The following is a 25,127-nucleotide window of genomic DNA, read 5'->3' as shown; positions in this document are numbered from 1 at the left end:
TGGCCTGTGTCTGGACCATCTTCTGCAAGAGCATTGTTAATGGACATAGAACAAATATTAAAGTATTTTTAGTGTAAAATGACTACTTTTAGCTTATGATAAAGAACAATCCACATGACTCACTTATGAATTGGAAAAACTTCTAAAAAGTCAATATAATAATACATTAATGATAAAGTATATTAATAAAAGCAATCCTACCTTTGACCTTTGGAAAAATTTACTTAATTGCTAGACAGGAAAAATGGTTACAAAGCATAAGCAGCTTAAAAAAATAGTTTTATTTTATAATGTAATGTTGGAAGAATAAGTCAAAAAAATTACTCTGAGCTCCAATTCTTGTAACCATTAATCCTACTGCATGAAAGAACAAAGATAAACAGTTTATATTTTCAAAAAATCATAATTACTAAATGAGTCTCACCACAGGTTTTTCTTTGCACTGTAGAAATAGTCCTTCAAAATGTCCTGACTGCCAACCTTCCCCTGGCCTGGAAAACATAAGTTCACCTTATCTGTTCTCTTCAATTATTCTGAGTTTAAAAATTGAGCAAATATAACTATTTCAAAGAGGCATGACGTAAACAACACTACACTGAACTAAAACGTGGACCTTACAATGCAATCAACAGAACAATTTACATGAGCATCACACCCTGGTAGTTATACACAGAGCGTTTGTCTTAATAATTATATATTTATTTGGTTAAGTATTTCTTTCTTTCTCACCCATGAGATTATGAGGCCCACAAGGGCATGATTTATGTCTATTTTTGTTAATCACTATACACTCACTGTCTAGCAGTGTGTGACATATAATTCACACTCAATAAATATTTTGATTAAATGATTAAATTATCTAAATACTTAAAACTATCATAAATTTTACAGTAAAAGCCATTGATCTAGATCACAGATTGTAACAGCTACATTAAGAAATTATTTCAATTATAATATTCATGTATCATTTGCAAGGGTCATTTTAAGAGTATTAGAGACATACCATTTAAAAGGAACTAAAGAGCTAAACATTCCATTATCAAAAATCAATTAATGACTCACTGTTACTACAACAGAAACAATTATCATATGCTTGGCAATTATGACACAATTTTTCAGCTATGGTAGTTGGATAATTATTGACATGAGCAATATTATATATGTAATACAGGATAAAAATGCAAATGTTTTAATGTAGAATTAGAAACTTATTAAATAAAAAGGACTGTTTTTAGGGTATATAATGCATCAATAAAGGTGTAGAAACATGTGCTTCTGCAGGCACTCAATAATTTTTGAATGAATATTATGAATAGAGAAAAAATAAATAAGGCTGTTGGTATGCCAAAATACTATGAAATTAAATATAAGATGCTATTTTTAAAAACAATTTAAAAAAAAACAAAAAGCATTTGGATTTTTATTTGGAAAATAGACAAAATTACTATATAACTTTGTGAAAGTATCTAAAACTTCATTTTTTACTATCATTTATCATTAAAAACAAAGTATATTTGCTTATAATCAGTTTTGATAGAAATTTATTAGGGAAGGAAAAATATGGTTCTAGGAACATCAGCCACATGTATTTTAATCATCTGTGAAATATGAAGTCTACAGAGTGTAAAAGGACATGAGATGCTGCTTCATTTAATCTACATTAGCCTGCTACAGGGAGTGGATGGCGAGGACACGGCAAAAACCAAAGCCATCACCTGTGTCCCAGGCACCTTAGCAAATAAACAACCCACGTAACAAACGTGTGAGATGATTAGGAAAAGCAGCTTAGGTCATTTAATAAGGCAATGTGGATATTTATGAACAGATTTACCATTTTAGGAAACAAAACTTTATTATATTCCACATATGAATGAATACCAAGTAATATTAACCAATTTATCTGTTAAGAACCTCTTTGGGAGTAAGTACAGTATTTCTAAAACATAACTAATCAATATAAATGTAAAAATTCTTATTATACTTTGCTCAAAGAAAATATAGCCTTTCCCGTAATCATTACTCATTATTTACCTGCTTCTGTAGTGATCAATATTGAAACTTTCTATTTTGCATTTCACTTTGGTATATACATCCTGAACATCTATGGAAGCACTGAGATCTTCTAGTTCACTGACCATACAAAGCTCTGCAATAAGAAGTAAACATTAATTTCAATATTGGACCCACAATCAAAGGCATAGTATTCTTGACATCGAAAAACAGACTGTAACTTTCTGTTCATTACCTACACAAGAGTCTACAATAATAAGTAAAATTAACATCAATCTAGGCCTCACAATTAAGACAGGATACCTATTTCAAGATACGGGAGTTCCTAATTAGTGTCTGATGTGCTATATCTGATATCAGTCATTGATGTCTGCAATATTTTTAGTGACAATGACATAATACATCAATATGACCAAGAAGAAATTACCTCATGGCTTTTAGGATGAATTTTAATACAAACAGGACAAAATTTAGGTATAACATTCAGTGTTAGTATTGCTAATAGAAATCACTTGAATTAGATCTAATGATGTTTATTTAATTTATATGACAATGACAAATAAAACTAAGTCTACTATTTTTTCTAAAAATAGTCTGATATTTTATCTTTGCAGTACAGAAGAAAAGGAAGCCTGTACCTGTGCCTTTATTTTCAGGATCTGGAGCAAAGAGTTTTATAGTAATTTTGGGGAGCACCCACTGCATCCACAGACTAACACGTCCACTGGATCCACCAATGTTGCTTGTAGTTTGTTCCAAGGTAACAGAATCTGAGAATGGCGAGTCATCACCTGCTTGTACAGAATCTCCCTGGGTTGACAAAAAACAACACTTTGTAACTTAAAAAAATCTTTACTAATTACCCATAACTTTTCCATATCATATATGCTAATGCTAATCATTTAAATGCTTATGCTAATACACAATGCTAATAATATAAACTAATAATATAAACATATGCTAATCAATACACTATAGCATGATTATTTGTTTAAAATATGTGCATACCTATTTAAGCATTAGTTAAGTGTTTAAGTTAGTCTAGTAGGCAGCATGATGTATTAGGTTAAGAACATCAGACACTAGCTATGTGATTTAATCTTTCATAGTTGTCTCCTCTTCTAAAGAAATGGTTATTATAATATTTATCTCTTAGCGTTGTTAAGATTAAATAAGAACACGAATATGAAGTGATTACCTATAATAAACAATTCACAAACAGGAGGTATAATTATCAACATCAAGCTCAACCAGAACTTAGAAACTGTCCACTCACATTCTTAAGAATCTGGGGTCCCATACCCTCTTGCCTGTCTCATTTTGTCATCTTTCTCATTTCAGCCCATTTCCCTGTGCCATATATTCTCAACTTTTAACTTCTAACTCCTATGCAAAGAGTAATTTAGCAGTTGTCAAGAGCCAGAACAAAACAACCCCTGAAACTTGATAGAAGATAATATAACATGATCAGTGTACCATTTTCTACGGGTAGTTTCTCAGACTAATCTCTTAGTCAAACCATTAGCTTGGCATTTAAAAGTAGGAAAGTAAAACCTTAAACAAAACAAAACAAAAAACCCTACACTCATTGCCAGAGACATGCCATCCGTATACCTAAGTAGGTGTATTCAGTTACTATATGAAGTTTTTACCTTAACTCCAGATTTACAACATCTTTTAATCAGAATCAAATTCAATTTTATTGACTCCCCAGAAGGAGACCAAATGGGGAAGATTTTCACAAATCAATAAGTAAGTGTTTATTGTTGGAACAGTTAAGCACCTAGCACAGTAAAGCAGTAGTGTCCTGGGATTTACAGTGACAACAAATTATGGACTGAAACCTGAAGCTATAGGAAAATTCAGGTTTTTGGTCAGCTGTCTAAAGTAACACAGCATCTAATGAAAAGCACAAACTAATCCCAGAAAAGGATGCATTTTACAAAGTAAAATTCAATAAAAGACAACATATGGTAGTCTGTATGCCTTTCTTTAAAGATAGGTTATTAGATCAGAAGCATTCATAAATTAATTCTCCCTCAAACAGAAGAATATCATTCTCATGAGCCTGGAAACTGCAGAGAAAACAGCAACCTCGTATCACTAAGACCTTGATTTTTAACAGTTAGGTACGTTCAGTATGAATGCTAAGAAAATTGTGGCTTCACATTTAACAAGTAAGCACTCCTGAGAAAAAGGTTTACTCTCTTTCCTCACGGAGTTTCGATTTTCATTTTGGATTTACAACATTTGGTGTGGTATTGTTAAATATGTTTATGCATTAATTTTCTGCTCTATTTCCAATTCTATAGCAACGTTGAGCCAGAATTGGAGATGCTGAACTATTTTCCCACACCTCTTTATGCCAAGTTCCAAAATATACAGTTTAGTTCCTTCACCATTTTGTTGCAAATTGACCACAATACCGAGTTTATTTTCCTAGCTGAATTTATCTTTGTTCATCTGGAAGAGCAAACACTCGAGCCCTTCGTCCTTGGCCTGTTTCAGACCTCAGGGATGATCACAGTCTTGGCCACGTTGCTACCCTCCCTTATCAAAATAACTCCAGAGTTCTTGTTCAATCACGAAACTTCCCAAAGGGCTAAACACTTCCACCACTGTTTGTACTTAAGTCAACAGTAACAAGTGGCCTGCTGTGGTTTCCACTACCTTTGCTCCCATTATTTCAAGGCAAGGGTGGGAAAAATGATTAACTGTTTTTTAAGCTCAGTACTTAAGCCTCTCACTCATATTTCCCCCTCTACACCACCCAGACGGATATTCAGGAAGCTAGAGCTATATTCACTGAAAAGTATGGTGCTTCCTATCAACATGTCAACATGAAAAGAATTACTCATAGTTTAAAGTATAAATCATTCAAGGATCATATAAACAAATACTTCTACTTAATACAAACAATTGTTAAGAGTGTGCTTTTTAAAACTAGATTCATTTATAGTAAATTCTTTACAGTTAAAACAATTTAAAAATAATAGTTTTGACCCAACTCAGCAAGAAAAAACTATACTTTAAATAGCAAATGTTTAAACAGTTTTCATGAACTTTTTTAAAAATGCAAGTATTAATTAGGAATTTAAAAATTCAAAACTGCAATTTCAAAGTGGTGCTCAGATACATAATTGATATAAATAAGCACAGCACATGTAAGGTGACCTCAGATTATATCTACACAATAAAACTATATGAATTTTAAAAACCAAAACCAAGTAAACCAATAATTGAAAAACTAGAGAGATTATCTGATGTGATTATTTAGAAATAGAAAAAGCATTACAAACAAATAATATTGTTGATTGGTATGTAAAGACTAAATGGTAACCTTCATTGATCTAATCTGCTTCAATATATTATCTTTGTTCTTTCAACAGCTATTTAATTGATTAGATGATAACATAGATGCTAACATTTCCACATTTTAAATAAAAGTTTCTCACTAAATGTTAAGGATAAATATTGAATGAAATAAGTCTATATTCAGGAGATATAAAATTGTAATGTGGATTTCTTAAAATAGAAAATGAGTAAAATGTTTAAACTAAATTTGCTTCTAAGGGGTTGTTTGAAATAATCGAGGCACATTACCGTTTAGGTTAACTGCACTTGAATAACTGAAAAACTGACAAGTGTTGCTTATAGCAGCTGATGCCAAACAAGTTCTCAGACTATTACTCATGCTTTTTTTGGAAATTGATATATAATTGACATATAACATTATGTTAGTTTCAGAAGTACAACATAATGATTCAATACTTGTATATATTGTGATATGATCACCACAATAAGTCCAGTTATCATCCATCACCACACAGTTACAAATTATATCTTCTTGTGATGAGAACTTTTAAGATCTACTTTTAGCAAACTGAAAATATACAATAGAGCTATGAGATTAACAGTAAAAAGGTGAGCATAGACCTTAAGTCCCTGAGAGAAAAAAGCATAAAAATCCCTTCTGGGGGAACGGGCCATCACCACTATGTAAGAACTTCATAGGTAAAGTCCCATTAAAGAACTCCCAAAATAAAATTACATAACACATAAGGAAACAATCTTCTCTAAGAAATAGTTAGGAACATAACAAATAGTAGGATTTAGACTCTCAAGAAATTCATGTAACAGATCTGATAAAATTATAAATTATGTTTAAAATAATTAAAGAAATAAAAACAAACAAAAATAAGCTCATATTCATAGTTTTAAGTATTTACATCGAAATATATTTGTAGTGACTTAATGAACATATACATCTCTATGCCCTGTACCATAATAAATCAGACTTAATTTAATTATAATGAGTTAACATTCTCAAATTATTTAATATCCATGTATTCAGAAACAATGTGTGTAAAATGTTTTCTGTACCAAGCCCTGAACCGGTTGCTTAAATTAGTGTTATCCTTGGAAAACAAAAATAAAATTAGTGACAGATCATGGTGGAAAGTCTACATTTCACATCCAGCATGGCACTGAGATAATATAATCTTATTTCACACCTACAGTTCTGAAACAATGGAAGCCTCTCAGTATAAATCATTTTACTTCTAAACCTATAATGTTTGACTAAACACTTTTTTTTAAGATGGAAAAGAAACAGCATAAAAAGTACAGCCAATATGGAAACAGAAAAGGCAACAGGGGGTCAATTTTTCATCTTTTGCTATTTGTACAAAATTTATTAGAGCTGAAACAATGCCAGAAGTTTTCCTTCACACAAAATTACTATCAAAAGAGAAAATTGTGCTCAACTTAAAAATACTGCCTACTATTTAAAAACTTAAGTGGAATATTTACTCAACATAGTACTGGAAGTCCTAGCCAGAGCAATTAGGAAAGAAAAAGGAATAAATGGTATCCAAATTGGAAAAGAAGTTAAATTATCTCTGTTCAGAGAGGACATGACCTTATATGTAAAAAACAACAACAAAAAACCAAAGAAATGCAAGATCAGCTTAATATTTGAAAATCAATTGAAGTAATTAGTGATATTAAAATAAAGCAAAAAACCAAGTATATAATCATCTCAATAAAAAATATTAAATATCAAAGACTATATTACAAAAAGGGTAAGACCTCTAAAAAGAAAATGAAAATCTTACTGAAACTAAAGGACACATATATACATAGAGGGATAGCATGTTCATAGGGAATATGAACAAACTGCACAAAGTTAATATTCATAGTAACACACTGAGATGGATATTAACAAAAGTTTATAAATGAAAAATGAAATGAAAAAGCTATGAAATGAAAAAGCTATGGCACAGAGGTTAAATAATGTGATCATAAGTTGCAGAGACAAAAACTCAAGTTGTTTGATCCCAAAGTCTCCTCCACAGATTCCATTAACTTAGAAACACGCTAAAATAAGCTGGCCCAGTCCCAACTGTGACACTTCAATTCACTGTGTTTCAATTTTCTAATACATAAAATAAGGATGCTGGTCAAGATAATCTCTCCAACAATTCCTTTCAATTACATAAATATAAGTTGATAGAATTAACAGAATCATCTTTGTTCGTTTGTCAAACTCTGCAAAATTATTATACCAAAGTCAGAGGAAGGGAATTCTTAGGAGAGGGTCTACGGCAAGGAGTGGGGAAACAGCAGACACAATTTAGCTAGTTTTCCCCAAGAGAAAAAAAATACACCTTAGAGAAAATTACTAACATTCTATTTTTCTGCTTTAAAGGTTACTATAGAAACTAAACACATTACTCTAATTTTCTTTCTTTTTTCCCCTTTGGTACCCACATTCTCTGCCAAATCTTAGAAATATACTTGAATACATTTGGGGATAATATTAAGTGTCAGTATAATTCTAGGCCATCCATACTAGTACTAAGCAAATCACATTAAAATGACAGAAATGTGCTCTTCTGAATCAGAAAATCAGTACTGATAAAGCATCTTTAAAGATCCTGGATTCACTTTCTTTCCTCTACCCCCAAGTTTTTATACCAAGTGCCTCATATCAACATATTTCAACAGGTAAAGAAAAATTAAAATAGCATGCCTGGTATTACATTAGTTCTGAAGTGTTTTGTCAGACACAAGTCATATAACATGCATATAATTTCTTCAGGGTAAATTTAATTAAAAGTTAATCAAACCTTGCACACCAGTGTTCACAGCAGCATTATTCATTATAGCCAAAAGGTAGAAGCAACCCAGATATCCATCAACAGATGAGTGGATAGACAAAATATGCTTATACATACAATAAAATAGTACCAATCCATAGACAGGAATGAAATTCTGACATATGCCACTACATGGGTGAACCTTAAAAACATTACACTAAGTGAAATAAGCCAGACACAGAAAGACAAACACTGTATGATTCCTCATATATGAGGTACCCGGAATAGACAAATTCAGAGAGACAGAAAGTACAATAGAGGTTACCAGGAACAGGGATGGGAGAATGGGAGGCTGGAGAGTCATCGTGATGAGAACAGAGTTTTAGTTTGAAACAATGAAAGAATTCTTGAAATGTCTAGTGGTTATGGTGACACGACACTGTGAATATACTTAATGCCACTAAATTGTACATATAAAAATGATTAAAACAATACATTTTAGGTACTTATATTTTACCACCCAAAAAAATCACCAAAAAAAGTTCATCAATGGTATTGGGAACCTAATATAATATGTACAAGGCAGAGAAAGAAAAACAAAGATGCAAAAGACCAGCTCTTAGTGCTCAGTGACAAAGAAATTTTAAATCAAGCAACATGGCAGACTCATCTGAAATGAACATTTTTTCTCCCCACTACAAAAGCGTAGAAATTTTGGATAAAATGCAATAAGAATTTGTTTTAATACACGAAAGTGCTGTATGTCTTTCCATTGGCCTAGATCTACTCTCCACTGTTTTCTTCCCTCTGTGCCTGGGAGTGTAACAATATATATCAATATTCTTATCCTCTGCTTTCTAGCTGGTTTCAGCTAATGAGTAGCAGTGGCAGGAGATAGAAATGAGGGAGAGAATGAAGTCAGGGTATTTATTCCCTGTTCTGATAACCTCTCCCTCCCTGGCTTTCAGTCTATTAGTAGGAACAACATTGCAGAGCTACTAGATCCAGATACTGGACTATCTCCTGTGGTTTCCCTTCCCAGTCAACACCTTTGTCCTTTTATTAAACTCTCCTAAAACTGCCAGATGTAAGAGTGCTATCTTTTTCTGACTAATACAATAGCCAACCTTGAAATAAATAAAGGAAAATCTTGAAGTGTCAGAAATAAAGAGGAAACACAAAGTCAGGGTAATGAGTGGGGGGTGAGCCCATGGTGGCCAATGGAAGTGTCAGATTCAGGTCAGGGTTCGGGGTTTGAGCAAAGGCACTCAGGGACTGGAGACAAGGCTTAGTGCCCAAGGTAAAGAATCCTATGCATAAGGCTTGGAGCCAAAAAGAGCTGCTTCTTCAGCAAAAGGGACAATCTCTTGAGGCTTCACCAGACTGAAGAAATATGGATGTTTTCTATGAAGGGCACCAAAATGGGGAGGGAACAAGAAAGAAAAACACCAACCTCTCTCTCCTCTCTCACTCCAATCTCCTGCTTGTAACACTCACCAAGGGGGTTAGAAATGGCTAAAAAATGGCTTGGTAAACTGGAAAAAAGGGAACTGAGGAAATGACTAGAGAGCTAATGAGAGTGGCAGGGGGTACACACAGACGAAAGAAGTGGTTCAAAGTCGTGCAGAGAGAGAACGACACTACAACCCTAAGTAGCTGAGCAGCCAGTCATACGCTATGTGGCTTACATTCCCTGAAACCTACTGGGGTCCTCAGACCATCAGATCACTTTAGTTGACCTCTTCGTCTCCTTCTTGCCCTGGCTGTGTGACGAAGACCCTGACCCACTAAGTAAATGACTTCCCACAGTGGCCCTATGCTGTCACAACACTGTTTTGTTATAATGGAGGGGATATAATTATAAAGCAATTTAAATGTGACAATAATACTTGAATTCATCAACACTCTGTTACTGGAGTCATAATAAAGATACGCAGAGAATATTAATCAAAGAAGAGCAAGTCAGAGAGTCTGAGCGTCCTCAAGGTGTGCCAACACACGAGATGTGTCACCTCTGTGCTGAGGCACCGATTCCCTTGGCCCTTGGGAGAGACCTGGGGTGGATGGAGCTTTCAGTGACTCAGAGCTTTTTCTGATTACTCCAGATGCAAATATCATTTTCTATATATGCAAATGACATGCAAACCATAGGGAAGCACAGCTATAACTAACCACAAAATAGATACTGTATATTCTGTTACATAATAGTGTTGCTCACAGAATGTCTTTATAATCAAAAGATTATTAAGACATAATTATCAAGAGGAGCAAAGGGATGCTAGAGCTCTCCAGGAATGCCATGTCCAGATAGGCATAGAGGCTTTTGAATGAATAAAACCAAATCCATGTCTATACTCCCCCTATTACCCTTTCCAGCCCCATTCATCAGGGCTGAGAACAAGGTTTTATTTCCATTCAGTAACATTTAAATATACAGGCAAATTCATCAAAATTACAAAAATATTTTTAAATGCAAATTCGAAGGATCACAGTAACATACCTACCATGTTGGAACTCAAAAGGAATGAAAATTACAAAGGTCATTACACACTGTTCTAGCAACACTATAAACACAGGGAAATAAGAATGAAAGCTTGGGCACAGATTTTGAATTCTGGGTGAATTAAAACCACCACAGATTGAGTCACACATAAAGTATTTATACATGTAGGAGAAAACAATGTATTTTCTGAAGCCATCACATGCTGGCTAATTCTCAAAGAAGTTAAATTTAAACTCAGATGCACACATAGTTAAACTTCGTTTCCACAAATATTTTCTTGAGGGCGAGAGGAGAAACAAGTATTCAATACATGAATACCTCCTGAAAGTTGTAAAGGTAGATCAAAGCCTGAACACTGATCATCATTTCATAACAGTCTTTGCAAAAACAAACCAGCTAACTTATTTTAAGATACTTCTAGGGAAATAACCTTCTCACATGATGGTGGGTTTCATATCCATATTGGACTGCTAGTAATTACCTCTTTCTTCACCACACTACGTAAAGAAGAGAAGAAGGTACGTTCTGAAAATATTTGCCACTTTTCCCCCATAACTCTGTTGCCTTCTATAAGCTGCTTTACAGTCTTTCTTGAAAATTAACAAGTGCATCTTTTGCATTAAGATTCTTTCACTTTCAGATCTTTTTTACACAGATCATATTAAATCTACAGCAAACACAAAACTAACAAATCCACTAGGAGCACTTTCATTATTTATCTTTAAAACCTAATCAGAAAAAATCCTCAACATTCTAATTTTAGTTAGTCATGTAAGGAAGTTATTAAAAAAAATCAGAATTTCTTCTTTAAGTGATTGAGAAAATATCTTCCTTTGTTAATCTCTTTAAAAGATATTTTTTTAATTGATTTTGAGAGAGAGAGAGAAACATCAATGTGAGAGCATAACATCGACTGGCTGCCTCCTGCAAGCCCCTTACCAGGGACAGAGCCTGAAACCCAGGCATATGCCCTGCCAGACCCGGAATCCAGCTGGCAACCCCAAGGTGCACGGGACGGCGCCCAACCAACTGAGCCACACTGGCCGGGCAATCTCTCCCTTTCTTAATTTCCTCACTTTGGTTAATGAAGGGGCGAGTACTGGAGACAACTGATCATGTTTCTCTCTTTCTCTTTCTCTCCCTTCCTCTCTCTCTCAAATCAATAAAAACATATCCTCAGGTGAGGATTAAAAAGAAAAAGAAAAAGAAAAAAAAAGAAAGGCTTTTAAAATGATCAGAAGACAGGAGAGCACTCGGTCTGACAGAACTGAAAACCATTAATGTAAAGATAACAATACCACCTGGTTCAAAAGAGGGGTAGAGGCGCAGAGGGTACGGGAAGGGGGAGCATGAGTCCCTTCTGCACCCAGTTCCACGTGCGCGCTTCTGAGGAAGCGTAACTGGGCTGTGCCTCAGTTTCTCCCGTTCCCCAGCACCCCCGCGCCCTGGACCGCGTCACTCCTGCTGACATGGGTTGAAACGCTTGGAGCAGGAGGAACGGCGAATGCGCAGCCGCTGCCACCATCTCGCGCCTTCGGACCCTGCCAGCTTCCACAGAGGTGAGGTCACCTTCGTTCCCGATCCTGACGCGGCACCCTGCGGTATACATCACCCCTCATGTGGGAACAGGATTTTTCAGAAACACTTACCTCAGTGGTAGTTCCAATGTCAGCAGATGGGCTGCACGTGCTGGTGTCTGGAGGAGCTGTGCCTACGCTGCTGCGAACTGGAGAACTGGGAGCGGGCCCTGCCATGGCCTCGGCACAGGCTGACGAAGGGCCGAGGGCGCCTCTCTTCTGAATCCTGTTCCACACTCTGCTCATAATGCCCGTCAGCTCATATAAGAGCTGCACCTGCGACGGAGACAAAGGGGGGACAAGTCTTTCAACTTCTAGGCACAACCGACTAAATGTGAGGAAACTGAAACAAGTCCAGGGAAACAATATATATATTTTTAAAATCTATGAATTTTTACTGATCATATTATATATCATGATCTATAATCTATGATATATAATTATTACATATGATCATGAATATTTTATCACCACACTAGGATTCTGATGAGAGATACAGAGGGGGAAAATCATATGTACAAATTTAGAATTTTAAGCATTTTATCATAACTTGAATTTGAAGCAGATGCAATGAATTCTTTGCACTTGAAATCTGTTTCATTCCCAGTGGGATGCTCTGTAAGCAACTTAGCACTAGCGCAGGAAAGTAGTGCTGCTATGATCACGCTAATGCGACAGGCTACTCCAGGACAGGAGACTAGTTAAAGTGCAAATAAAGTGCACACAGGGAGACGCCTCTTAGCAGAGGCCAGAATCAAACTTAGAAATCAAATGTATCTCAGCGAATATGATTATTTAGTGTTTTATGAAATAATTAACATTCTTATATCCTTATGAGTCCCACATTTAAATTCTATTTCTCTGGGCATATATCTGAAACTGGATTTCCTGTCCAGCAAAATAAAGTAAAAATATATATATAACAGAATAGTAAAGGGAAAATGTTAAATATGAGACTTTTATAGATAAAGAACATAAGCCATCCAACCTACTATTCCCCTCGGATTTGTCATTCCAATATTCAGAGAAAAAAATGTTTAACTTGCACATTGTTTGACTAAGTTCTAAGATATTTACACAAGATTTCATAAATAAGCATTAATCATGGAATTTGTATGACAACATATTGCCATATACTGTATAAAACAAGCCCAGGGAAAAAATGCAAACACAATATATAAGCAAATCCACAGCTGGATACCATATTCTGCTTGCCATTAAAAAAAAAAAAAAAAAAGCAAAATTCTTATATTTATAAAAAGTTTCAGCCCCAGGACACATCCAGATGATAAAGCTGGCTTCTTATGTGGGCAGAACAGATGCATAAAAACACTGTTGTCAATCCTTATTTGATATAAAACAGTACTGGGTTACAGTTTTCTCTTGCTTTTTGTGTGATGAAGTCTCAAATCTCAGGTTATAGCTCTTTTTGTTAAAAAAATAATCTAATGGCTAGAGATCTTACAAAAAAACCTCTTAGAAAAAATTTAGTTCAAATTCTTTTGTTCTTCATAACCATGAACAAGGTCTCTTTAAAAAGAAACAATCTTGTTGCAAATCAAATTTTAAAAAATGATTATTTTACTTTTTCTTAAACAATCAGAACTGACAAATAAGGAAGGCATAAACCAAAGAAAACAGGTTCTAAATACTTCTAGGGGCATAAGGTTTATTTACTTAAGGGACTGATGCTGCTTTATTGTCATTACTTCTGATTTTAACGGTTACCATTAAGTAATTCTATATGAATGTCACCAAGTACACTGTGTATTTAACACACCAAGCAAACTCTGACATAAACTTAAAACCTATTTTTATTTTCAAAGAAGAGAGTTGCTATCACAGAATTGAGACTTCCCAAAATCAGAGGTTTAAAAAAATAAAGCAAAAAATTTAAAGATAAATGTTCAACTCATATCCATTAAAGTGCATTAAAAACTATGCCACAATGAGCTACCGCTACCCACCTATTAAAATATCTAAAACTAAAAACCCAATTGTACCAAGTACAGGTGAGAATACAGAGCGACAGAAGCCCTCGTTTACTGTCAATGGGAATGCAAAAGTTAGAATGTAGTCCGGCAGAGTCTGAAAAAGACATATACCCACCATATGATCCAGCCATTTCACTCCTAAGTGTTTCCCCAAGAAAAATAAAGGTCTATGTCTATACAAAGACCTTATACAAATACTCATGTTTATTTATAGTAGTCCAAAACTGGGGGAAAATCTCAAATGCTCATCAATAAGTAGATAAACAATGTACAGTATATCCACACAACAGAAAGACACTAAGCAATAAAAGGAAATAAATGGTGGGTTCGAACATGAATCCAAAATAACTCTGCTGCATAAAGAGAGAATAAGAGAGGATATAACTGCATGACTCCACTCACACAGGGTCCCCGCAAATGATAAAAAGCAGGGCAGAGTCGGCGGGGGCCCGAGGCGCAAGAGGGGTGAAGGGAGGGCCAAGCTCGCTCTGGACGAAGGACTTGCGCGTCACCCTGGCTGTGGGGCAGTTACGCGGGCGTGCACATGCCGAACACGATCAAAGTAGGTAACTTACGCATGTGCACTTTAGTATATCTAAGTATAGCCCAATACAACTTCTTAAAAGATCTCTTAAAAATGAGCACGAGAGGCAGCTTTATACGGGTTATGCATGAAAATAATTAAATATCAATAACACCTGGTGTATCAAATACTGACTGGATATAAAAATGTAACATTTTATTGTTTAAAACTTAATTTCACACACAGTTTCTCATTTCATCTATGACCAGTCAGAAAGGAGGCTTAGCTGGGCTGGAGAGGCTGACGGGCCTCAGGGACACATTCTGAAGGACAGGCAGGATTCGGGTGGGTGCAGAGGCCGTTGCAGTCCCAAGAGCAGCACAGCAAAGCCCAAGGGCAGCACATGATGCAGGCACGAGGCAGGGCAACGGAAGGCTACTCAGTCAGGGGGAGCTTGTCTTCCAGGGTATCGGCAGAGAGAGTCCAATAAAGGGCTGTCACAAAGGTAGACAGGAGTAAGAAAAACCAGGGCACACAATGGCAGTGGAAACCACCGAGGAATGAAATTTCAACAAGCAATGATGGATCCCTTTTGAACAGGGCAAAGGGCTCTAAGTGAGCACGAATCAAGAAAGGCTATTTATTTCATTTGGCATGCAGGTTGTTACTAATCATAAAAACTTAGTTTCAAAAAAAAGGTTTCTTCGCCAAAAATATACATTTTCATATAGAGCATTACACTATACATTATATTTACCCATATCTAATTTTGTTTAAAATATGAAAATGAAAATCAGGGGCTCAGGGAAATTACCAATGAGTAAGTGGTACAAGAATCCAAATCCAGGCTTGTCTGAACGCATGACTGTGTTCTTAGACAGTAGTGCCAAATCCCATTGCTTTGGTGAAAACCGAACATCGATTACAGCAAGAAAACTATCAATAAAAGGACAGGAAAGAAGAAGAAAATCCTTCCTCTAGTTCCACATACTTTAAACCCAAAAACGCAAGGATAATTTTGTTCCTAGGAATGCCTTATAGGAAGAGAAACTACATCAGTTTATTGGCTGGGGGGAAACTGAAATTTTACTGTATTAAAGAGGATTCTAGAGGCTCATTTAACTTTGGAATGAACACAATTTTTAAGTCTGAGAGACTAGTGTCTAAAGAGATTGAAGGGAATTGTGTAACTTTGGTAAAACAGTTAAGATGTAGGAACTAGTTGACAGAAATCATTCCTAGGGGAAAAAACTCTGAATACTCAACCAGGTTAAACATGTATTGTGTCCAAGGCCCTTAAATGGCAATGAGTTCCCGGAACCGACACAGTAGTTTAGGCTCCGTCGTTGATATCTAGAACTACAACAACATCTGACATAACAATGAGTTTCCCTGGCCTGCCCTACCTATAGAGCCGGTGCTATATTTTAAAGTATATAAACTACTTGAGGCCTCTGTGTCTGTGCAATAACGGACGAAATTAATTAATGTTCCAAATCAACACTTATGATGTCATTCTAACGGATAAACAAAAGAATAGTATGTATTTAAGTAGGATTTCTCTGAAATGGAATCAAGAAGCTTATACACTGACTACAATCAAAAGTCCACACAGTCTCTGATAATATATGCAAAGGCGACTGTTAAGTATTTATATTGTTCTGGGAAAGAAGCTTAGCTTCTATCAGATTCTCAAAGAAGTCCAGGGCACACAAAAAAAGACAAGAAGTACTGTCCTTCACAAAAACACAAAAATCAAAAGCAGATGGATTAATAAGCAACCAACCATTCATGAGAAAGGTTTGCATCATTAATCTTAAGAGAAAAAATCGTAACAGTAAAAGAAATTTTAGGATGCTATATACATGTGGGTGTTCGTATTTTACGGACTCACAATTCCTTTTTGTAAGGTAGGACACCCAGAAAATAAAGAGAGATACAGATATATTTCAGTAAGAAAGATTAAACTTTTTTTTTTTTTGGCGAAAGATTCTATAAAGTTTAAAGGCAAATAAGTGCATTACAGATACAGGATTTGTATTTACAGAGTATAAGGGAAGCTCTTCAAACTGCTAAGAAATTTAACAGAAAATTGGATAAATGATAAGAATTATCAATTTATAAAAAAGCAAATTCACTGGCCAATAAACATTCAAAAACTGCTCAACCTTATTAGTAATCAAGAAAATACAAATTAATGTAAACAATATGAATTGCCAACTCACAAAAAAGCAAACTCAACGACCAATAAACTTTTGAAAAGATGCTCAAACATCTGGTTTCATTTCCCTTCAGCATGAAGGACTTTAGGATCTCTTGTAGTTCAGTTCTACTGGTAATTGATTCTTTTATGTAAGAATATATTTAGACTTCATTCATAAAAGCTATATTTAAAATTCCGGGTTAAAAAGCTTTATATAATTTTTTTCACAATTTAAAAATGTTGCTCTTCTGACCTCTAGTTTTCTAGAAGTAAGCTAAAAGTCAAATCTTGGTTCTCTTGTATGTAATGCATCATTTATCTCACGATACCTTCAATATCTGCTTTATCTGTGGCTTTCAACAGTGGGATTATGATGTGCGTAGGCACTGCCTTCTTCATGTGTTTATCTTACCCATCTTTGTTCCCCTCATTTCTGGCTTACATGTAGTACTCAGTAAATATTCACTGAATTCACTTGTGGGGGGGAAAATCAAGTCATCATTTGTAATTTTGACAGAATCCAGAGGGGAGTCTGGAAGCATATGCTAAAGCAGCCACTCACAAGGAAGAAGTTTATTTGGAGTCTCAAGTTTCATCATTCAAAGTTTGGTTAATCTGGCACACCGGAATATAAGAAAGCATGAACTCCTTACTAAATCCCTGAGTACACGGATTCTTCAGAGTGCTGTCCTGTCTAGTGGCTTCCTCTTCTTTCAGGAACTGCTCCATCCCACCAGGAATATTCAGGCCAATTTATGAGAAGGGTCTCACATTCTATATCAGAATCAATCTCAACTAACAAAATGGCATTCATGTAGTATAGAATTTACAAAGTTTTTTCATAAATATCTCACTTAAACTTCCCAAAACCTTGTGATCAATTTTGTTTATAGCACCTGGTAAAAATGTAACAGAAGTTGGTTTATGAGGAATTATCAAGAAGATAACGTGGATTTAAGTGAGTGCATAAGAATTATTACAGTTTGAGTGAAAAGGGATTCTCAGGGTATAAGGTTCATTCAGCCTTGGTTCATTCAGCCTTTATTCTCAAATAAAGGTCCTTGGTATTTGGGGAGCAGCAGCAAGGATGCGCTGGGAGGCAGGTGACAGGAGAAGGCACAAAAGGAGGGAGGAGACGTTAGAAAATAGCAGGCCTAACATAAGCCCTATCTGTGTGATGACTCTTAGAACTGGTTTATATTTAAACAACAACAAAATCTGAGTTTAGTTCCAAACAAGGTAAAGAAGATATCCCAGAGCTCTAGTTTTGAGCCACAGTATTACATTTAATATGATTCCATACAAATCACAACACGATTATCTCAAAAGTAAAAGAAAATAAATTAATATTAATAATAGTGGAGTTCCAGGCTAAAACCATAACGGTAGCAGAATTTATCTTCAGCTGGGATGACTGGATGACCAGAACATGTAGAGTAGGATAGTCCTCCCAAGGCTACAATGGTCTTTCCTAAGGCCCTGAATTGTAAGATCTCTGGGAGACAACTCCAAGCAGCAGTTAGCTGTTGGTCATGCCAGGATTAAGCTACTACTACAGATAAACTATGAGTATTTTGTTTCTATTACCTCCAGTCTTTCGTATCCCTTTGTAATCTGCCCTCCCTATTACTCTCTCCTTCCCTCTCCCTGCCCTGCCTCCAGACAAGGAACCTGCTTTCTGTCACAGTGCAGTACTCAACATGTTCTAACATTTATATAAATGGAATTATCAGTACCCTTTTTGATCTGGCTTCCTTCATTTAGCACAATGATTGCGATATGCATCCGAGATGCTGCATTTTATCAACAATTCAGTGTTTTCATGGCCGAATAGCATCACACTGTATGTACAGGAGATATTTTAATTATTCACCTATTGAGAAGTATTTGGATGGTGTTCAGTTTTGAGCTACACAGACAAAGTTGCTAAACACATGTGTGTAAAAGTCTGTGTGGACATATTTTTGTTTCTCTGAGGAAATACTTTGGGAGGAAAGGCTGGGTCGAATGGTAAGTCCATGTTGTTTTCAGAAATTTCTATTGTTGTTCTTAGAAATTTCTAAATTTCTAATCAGTAGGAATATAAAAGAATTCAAGTTGGTTCACAACATTCAGTCTTTTTAATTTTAGCCAATCTAGTAGATGTACAGTGGTGTGTCTTCCTGTTTTGTTTTCCCCTGATGAATAACCATGTTGTACATCTTTGCATGTCCTTACTGACCAGTCACCTATCTACCTTACATGGTGAATGTCTGCTCAAATCTCTTCCCCATTATTCGTCTTCTTGTTATTTTATTTAGTGTTGTTTCAACTTATTGAGTACAAAGGATTCTTTAAATATTCTGTAGAGAAGTTTGATAAATGTGTTGCAATTACTTTCTCCAAGTGTGCCTTTTTGCTATCTTAATATGTCTTTCAAAGAGAAAATTTTAAAACTTGATTATGCCCAATATCTTCAAGTCTTCCAGTCTATGAACTTTTATATCTCTCCAGCAATCCTTTGTGGTTTTCAGGGTAGAGATCTTAGACATCTCTGTGAGATTCATGTGTTCATGTTTCTTGGTACCAATGTAAATGCAAATGATCTCATCCCATTTTCCAATTGTTTGCTGCTAGTACATAAAAATACAATTGACTTTTCTACACTAACCTTGTCTCCTGCAACACTGATAAATCTGCTTATTAGTTCTAGTAATATTCTCCTAGAGTTCTCTGGGATTTTCTATAAAACAGTGTTGGGAAAAAGGTTTACAATTTTTGTATGAAAAATAATACAATAATTAATAAATAATAATACAAGAATAAATTCTGCTTTGTGTACTCACAACTGTAAACCTACCTTTGCCCCACCCTTTATTTTATCACATGTAAATAGCAGAAGTTTTACTTCTTTTCTTATCTTTATGCCTTTGATTTCTTTGGCCAGGAGGTTCAGTCAGATACAGAACAGGTGGTAAAATGCCCAGTCACTCTGGGCATTTTCCTGAACTCAGTGGGAAACAATTCAGTGTTTTACCATTAAGTATGCTATATGCTTTCTCATATATGTCCTTTATCAGTTTGAAAAAGTTCTCTAATACTTGTAATTTACTGTTTTTATCACAAATGAGTGTTAAATTTCATCAAATGTTTTACGTGTGTCTACTGAGATTACCATATAATTATTCTCCCTTGTTTTACTTATTTTTTATTGACTTGTTTTGAGAGAGAAGGGAGAGAGACAGAGAGCGAACCATTGATTTGTTGTTTCACTTATTTATGCTATTTATGCATCACTGGTTGATTCTTGTAGGTAGTCTGACCGGTGATCGAACCTGCAACCTTGATGTATCAGGACAATGCTCTAACCAACTAAGCTACTTGGCTAGGACCACATTCAGTATCTCTTAAAAGATACACAGATTTTCTGTTTCTTCTTGTATCATTTTGTACAGTTATTTTTCAATAAAAATGTTTATTTCACCTAGATTGTTGCATTTGTCAGCACAGAGCTGTTCATGAGTCTCTTCTTTTGCCTTTAATGTCGACAGAGTCTGTGGTGATAACCTCCACCTTCATTCCCCATACTGGTGGTTTACACTGACTTTCTCTTTGCTGTTCCAGTTGCTTCTGCTCTTTATTATTTCCATTCTTTACCTTACTTTGGGTTTAACCTTTTTTTCTTAGCTTCCCAAACTGAAAACTTAAGTGGGTGATTTAAGCTCTTTCTTCCTTTCTAATGTAAGTATTTAAAATTATGCTTCCCTGAAAAAACTGCTTTAGCTGTATCCACTTTTTATTGTCATTCAATCAAAATATTTTCTAATTTCCAAGTGATTTTGTCTTTGATTCATAGATTATTTTAAAACATATTGTTTAATGTCCAGATAATCTATTGATTTCTAATACAATTTGACTGTGGTTAGATAATACACTATATTAATCTTGATCCTCTTAAACACAATGAAATCACACTGTACACCTGAAAAAATGTGATTCCACAGTTGTTGGATACAGTGTTCTGTAAATGTCAATTAGGTTTAGGAGAGTTCTTAGTATTCTTCATATTTCCTATATCTCCAATTATCTATTTGTTTCCATCTAGTGGCTTTATAAAATACTGAGAAAGACCTAATAAAAATTTCCTAATGTGACTATGGCAGTACCTATTATTTAATATCTTTTATATCTCCACTTACTTATTTTTCATCTAGTTGCTTTATAATCACTGAGAGAAATGGTATAAAAATGTCCTACTATGACTGAATATTATCATATTTTTCCCGCTAATTCTGTCCCTTTTTGTTTCATGCCCCTTTTTAACTCTGGTAATACTCTTTTTATTTATGACTATTTCATTTGATATAAAATAAGCAAGTCAAGCCTTCTTACACTGTTTAAATGGTGTATTTTTTTTCCTATGCACTTATTTATATTGTTTCTTTATATATCGAATGTTTCTCTTTAGCAGTAGTCTTGCTTTTGTCTGCATTCTATAAATCTTTACCTTTTAATAGGAGTAGTTGGAACAGAGGTCAACAAACTTTTTCTGTGAAGGGTAAGATAGTAAATATTATAGGCCTTGTGAGTCGTATTATCCTCTCCTACTACTTAATTCTGCAGTTGTAGCATGGCAGCAACCTTAGACAATATGTGAAAAATGTATATCCCCAGCTTTGCTTTGCAGAGCATAGTTGCAAACTCCTGGTGTAAACACTACTAGTTAAGATCATTAACATTTAATGTGTTTATTGATAAAGTTGGTTCAGACCCTATGATCTTAGTTTTTTCTCTTTCTATCCTCTGTTTTTTGTGACTCTGTTACCATTTCTTACAAACAGCTTTTTAAAAATTGATTTTAGAGAGGAAGGGAGAAGGAGACAGAGAGAGAAACATTGATGTGAGAGCACAACATAGATCATCTGTCTCCTGCACGCCCCCTGCCAGGAATCGTGCATGCAACTCTGGCATGTACCCTGACTGGGAATCGAACCAGCAACCTTTTGGTGCATGGGATCATGCCCAATCAGCTGAGCCACACTGGCCAGGGCACTATTACATTTTAATTAATCTATTAGCTCTGGCTCCGATTGTATGTTTGCATTTTTTTTAGTAGTTACTCTAGGAGATTAATAATATATGTATATACACAAGTATGTATCCATACAAACATATATATAAACTTCCATAGTCTACTTAAAGTTATATTGTGCACTTAGTGTGACATTTAAAAACCTGGCAACCATACAGGTCCCTTTGGCCCATCATATTCCCCAGTAACCTTAATGATTTTGTCAGCAGAGGTAGCTAGTTACTAATAAGGAAGCGAGCAAATGAAATCAGACATTAATTAGGAAGCTGTAGCATTAATAGGCTCCCCAGGGGACAGCTGCATCTTCAGCTGAAGGGACTTAATCCCCAAAGGGGCAGGAAGAACCTCCAATCTCCCTGGAGGACAACCAGCCCAAAAGCCCTAGAGTGTGATGATGAGGGGAAGGAGAAAACCATAGGAGAAAGTCCTCTGTTGGGAACACGTGCAGTAGAACCCAACATGGCAGGGGGAGGTAAGCCCATGCACAGAAGCTAGAAGACTAAGCAGAGCTTGGAGGCATGCGCGCTCCAAAATGGTAACCACAGGGGAGGAGACAAGCCTGGGAAAATCTAGGAAAGGGATGTGATGGGGAGAGGGCCCAGTACAAATCCAAGAATTAGAAAGATGGGTTAGTCTGAAAGAAACCTTACCCCTTCCCAAACCCAAGGAGATATAATCAACGCTTAACGAAGTCCAGAGGCATTTGGTGTGCTCGTGGGTTCCCAAGTGTGGGCACAAGTGAAGGCTGGTCAGGGCCTGGGCGCCACTGTGCCTTGCCCGCCAACCTACAGACGCAGAGTTGAGACACAGACACAGAGCAGTTCTGCGCCTCTGGGTCTCGGCCCCCTGGGCCTGACAGGTGTGGCTGCAGGTCTGAGGCCCCAGACACTGGGCTTCCGCAGAGGGGTCTGAGCCACCTGCTCGTGGATGAGGCACTGGGCCCCTGAGGAACAGTCCTTTGCTTTCGCTCCCCTAAACCTTGCCACTCACTATGCCTTAAGTCCTCCTACACACGGGTCCCCAAAATGCACTTCTGGGACTCCAAAGAAGAACCCTATTTCAACTGGCAACAATCTGGCTGTTTTCTGTATCACACCCACAAACCTTGAAAGCCCCAGCAAATGTTACACATTTTGGTTTCCACAGTCATACATATTTTTAAAAATAAAAACTATTTATGAAGCTATTGGTTATTCTGTTGGTTTTCTTCATTTCTGAAGATCCAAGTTTTCTTCGAGTATCACTATCCTTTACCCTGAGGAGCATCCTTAGTATTTCTTGCAGAGCAATGCTGCTGGGGACAAACTCTCTTAGTTTCCCTTAATCTATGATGTCTTTATGTCACTTTGATTTCTGTGGAATATCTTCACTGACTTGACAGTTTTTTTCTTTTAAAGATATTTCCCCAATGTCTCTGTCCTCTCCAGTTTTTAATGAGAAATCTGTATTTAATCAAATTATTGTCAATCTATATATAATGTCTTCTTGTAGCTGCTTTCCAGATGTCTAAAAGATTTATCTTCGTTTTTCAGTATTTAATCACAATGTGTCCAAGCATGTTTTTCTTTGACTTTATCCTCAAAGATTAACATTCTGAAAATTGGGTGAACTTCATGAATATGTAAAAGCCTATATCTATTTGGAAATTTGGGAAGTTTTATGCAACTATTTGTTAATTTTTTTTCTGCCCCAATCTTTCTCCTTACCTTCTGGAACTCCAAATACACATTAGAATATTTTACCTCACAGCCGCTGAGGCTCTGTTCTTTAGGTAAATACCCTTTTCCTGTCTGTTTTTCAAATTCAGTAATTTTTATATTCCATGTTCAAATTTCAGTGATTCATTCTCTGTCATATGCAGGCTACCTCTAAGCCCACAGGGTACAGTTTGTTTCATTCAGGTGTTGCCTTATCAATTCTGAAATTGCCTTTATCATAATTTTTTATACTTTCCACTTCCCCAATGAAAATTCTTACCTTTTTTATTCAGTGTGCTTTCCTTTATACCTCATGAAAAAAAATGTAATAGCTGCTTAAAGATTTTTCTCAATTCAATTATTTTTTTAAAAAAGATATTTTATGTTACTACTTTTTGCCCCCCCCACCCCAGAGTACACAGAAGTAATCAGTGGGATGAATGGGTGTTGCAGGCTTCTGCCACCAGGCAGATCTCTTATGCTTTCCTTTTTAACAACTTCTGTGAAGAAGGATCTAAAATAGGTGAACCTATCTCTCTACAATCTGTTTGCTAGAGCTGCCATACAGAAGTATCATCAACTGGATGGCTTAAAACAACAGAAATTTATTGTTTCACTGCTTTGGAGGTTAGAGTGCCTTATCAAGGTATCAGCAGACCATCCTCCCTCTGAGACAGTAAATTCATTTCCTCTCTTCCTTGCTCCTGGTGGTAGCCAGCAATCCTCATATTCTTTGGCTAACAGCTGAATTAGTCCAATCTTGCCTCCATTTTCACACGGCACTCTCCCCATGGGTCTTCACACTGACTCTGCTCTGTGTGTCTACATTCAGGTTTCCCATTTTTATAAGGAAATCAGTCACAATGGATTAAGGCTTACCCTAATGACCTCATTCTAACTTGATTATTTCTGTAATGACCCTATTACCACATAAGGTCACACACTGAAATACTGGGGGTTAGGAATTCAACGAATCTTTTGGGAGGGGCACAATTCAAACCATAATAATTTCCCTTCCTCTTGGAAATGTTTTAAAGCAAGTATCAGCAACAGCATTCGGGAACTAATCGATGAAAGGGTAAGTCATTTCATAATTATTTTCTCTGATGCCACTGTGGGTCAGGGCAGAATGGCAAGAATATGCATTTTAATAACAAGGCCATGGCCAATATATAGCAGGCCCAATATTTACAACATGCACAAATAAATAGAAAAATTAAACCAAGCTATAAAATATATAGTACAGGGAGAGAAGATGGTATAAGTAAGGAGGCTCTATAAAACACAGAGTTGTAGCTGAACCCACTTTAAAAAACATACTTTAAAAACTGGCTTATAAACACTATAAGCCTGTGATAATGCTGGGATAAACAGAGATTTATCAATATTAACCTGTCAGATTCAGTTATATTCCAAAAAGTATTCTTTTAAAAATAAAATTTCAAATA

At 35.8% G+C, this 25,127-nt stretch overlaps 1 protein-coding gene across 4 annotated transcripts in view; it reads right to left on the bottom strand.

The window, feature by feature from the left end:
• Nucleotides 1-25,127, bottom strand: part of VPS13B (vacuolar protein sorting 13 homolog B) — a 454,216-nt gene that overhangs the window by 230,389 nt on the left and 198,700 nt on the right. For 3 of the 4 annotated variants that reach the window (XM_087825300.1, XM_087825302.1, XM_087825301.1), the window contains exons 25-27: nt 12,264-12,467; nt 2,649-2,820; nt 2,032-2,146 (exon numbers count right to left, since the gene is read on the bottom strand). In XM_087825300.1, the coding sequence (XP_087681426.1) occupies nt 2,032-2,146; nt 2,649-2,820; nt 12,264-12,467 (491 nt within the window). Of the gene's footprint in view, nt 1-424; nt 492-2,031; nt 2,147-2,648; nt 2,821-12,263; nt 12,468-25,127 lie in introns of all 4 variants that reach the window. The other variant, XM_087825303.1, reaches the window with a different exon arrangement.

The sequence above is a fragment of the Miniopterus natalensis genome, chromosome 16 (assembly GCF_054644295.1).
Source record: "Miniopterus natalensis isolate mMinNat1 chromosome 16, mMinNat1.hap1, whole genome shotgun sequence".
NCBI classification, from domain to species: domain Eukaryota; kingdom Metazoa; phylum Chordata; class Mammalia; order Chiroptera; family Miniopteridae; genus Miniopterus; species Miniopterus natalensis.
This window is presented reverse-complemented; position numbering and strand designations above follow the sequence as displayed.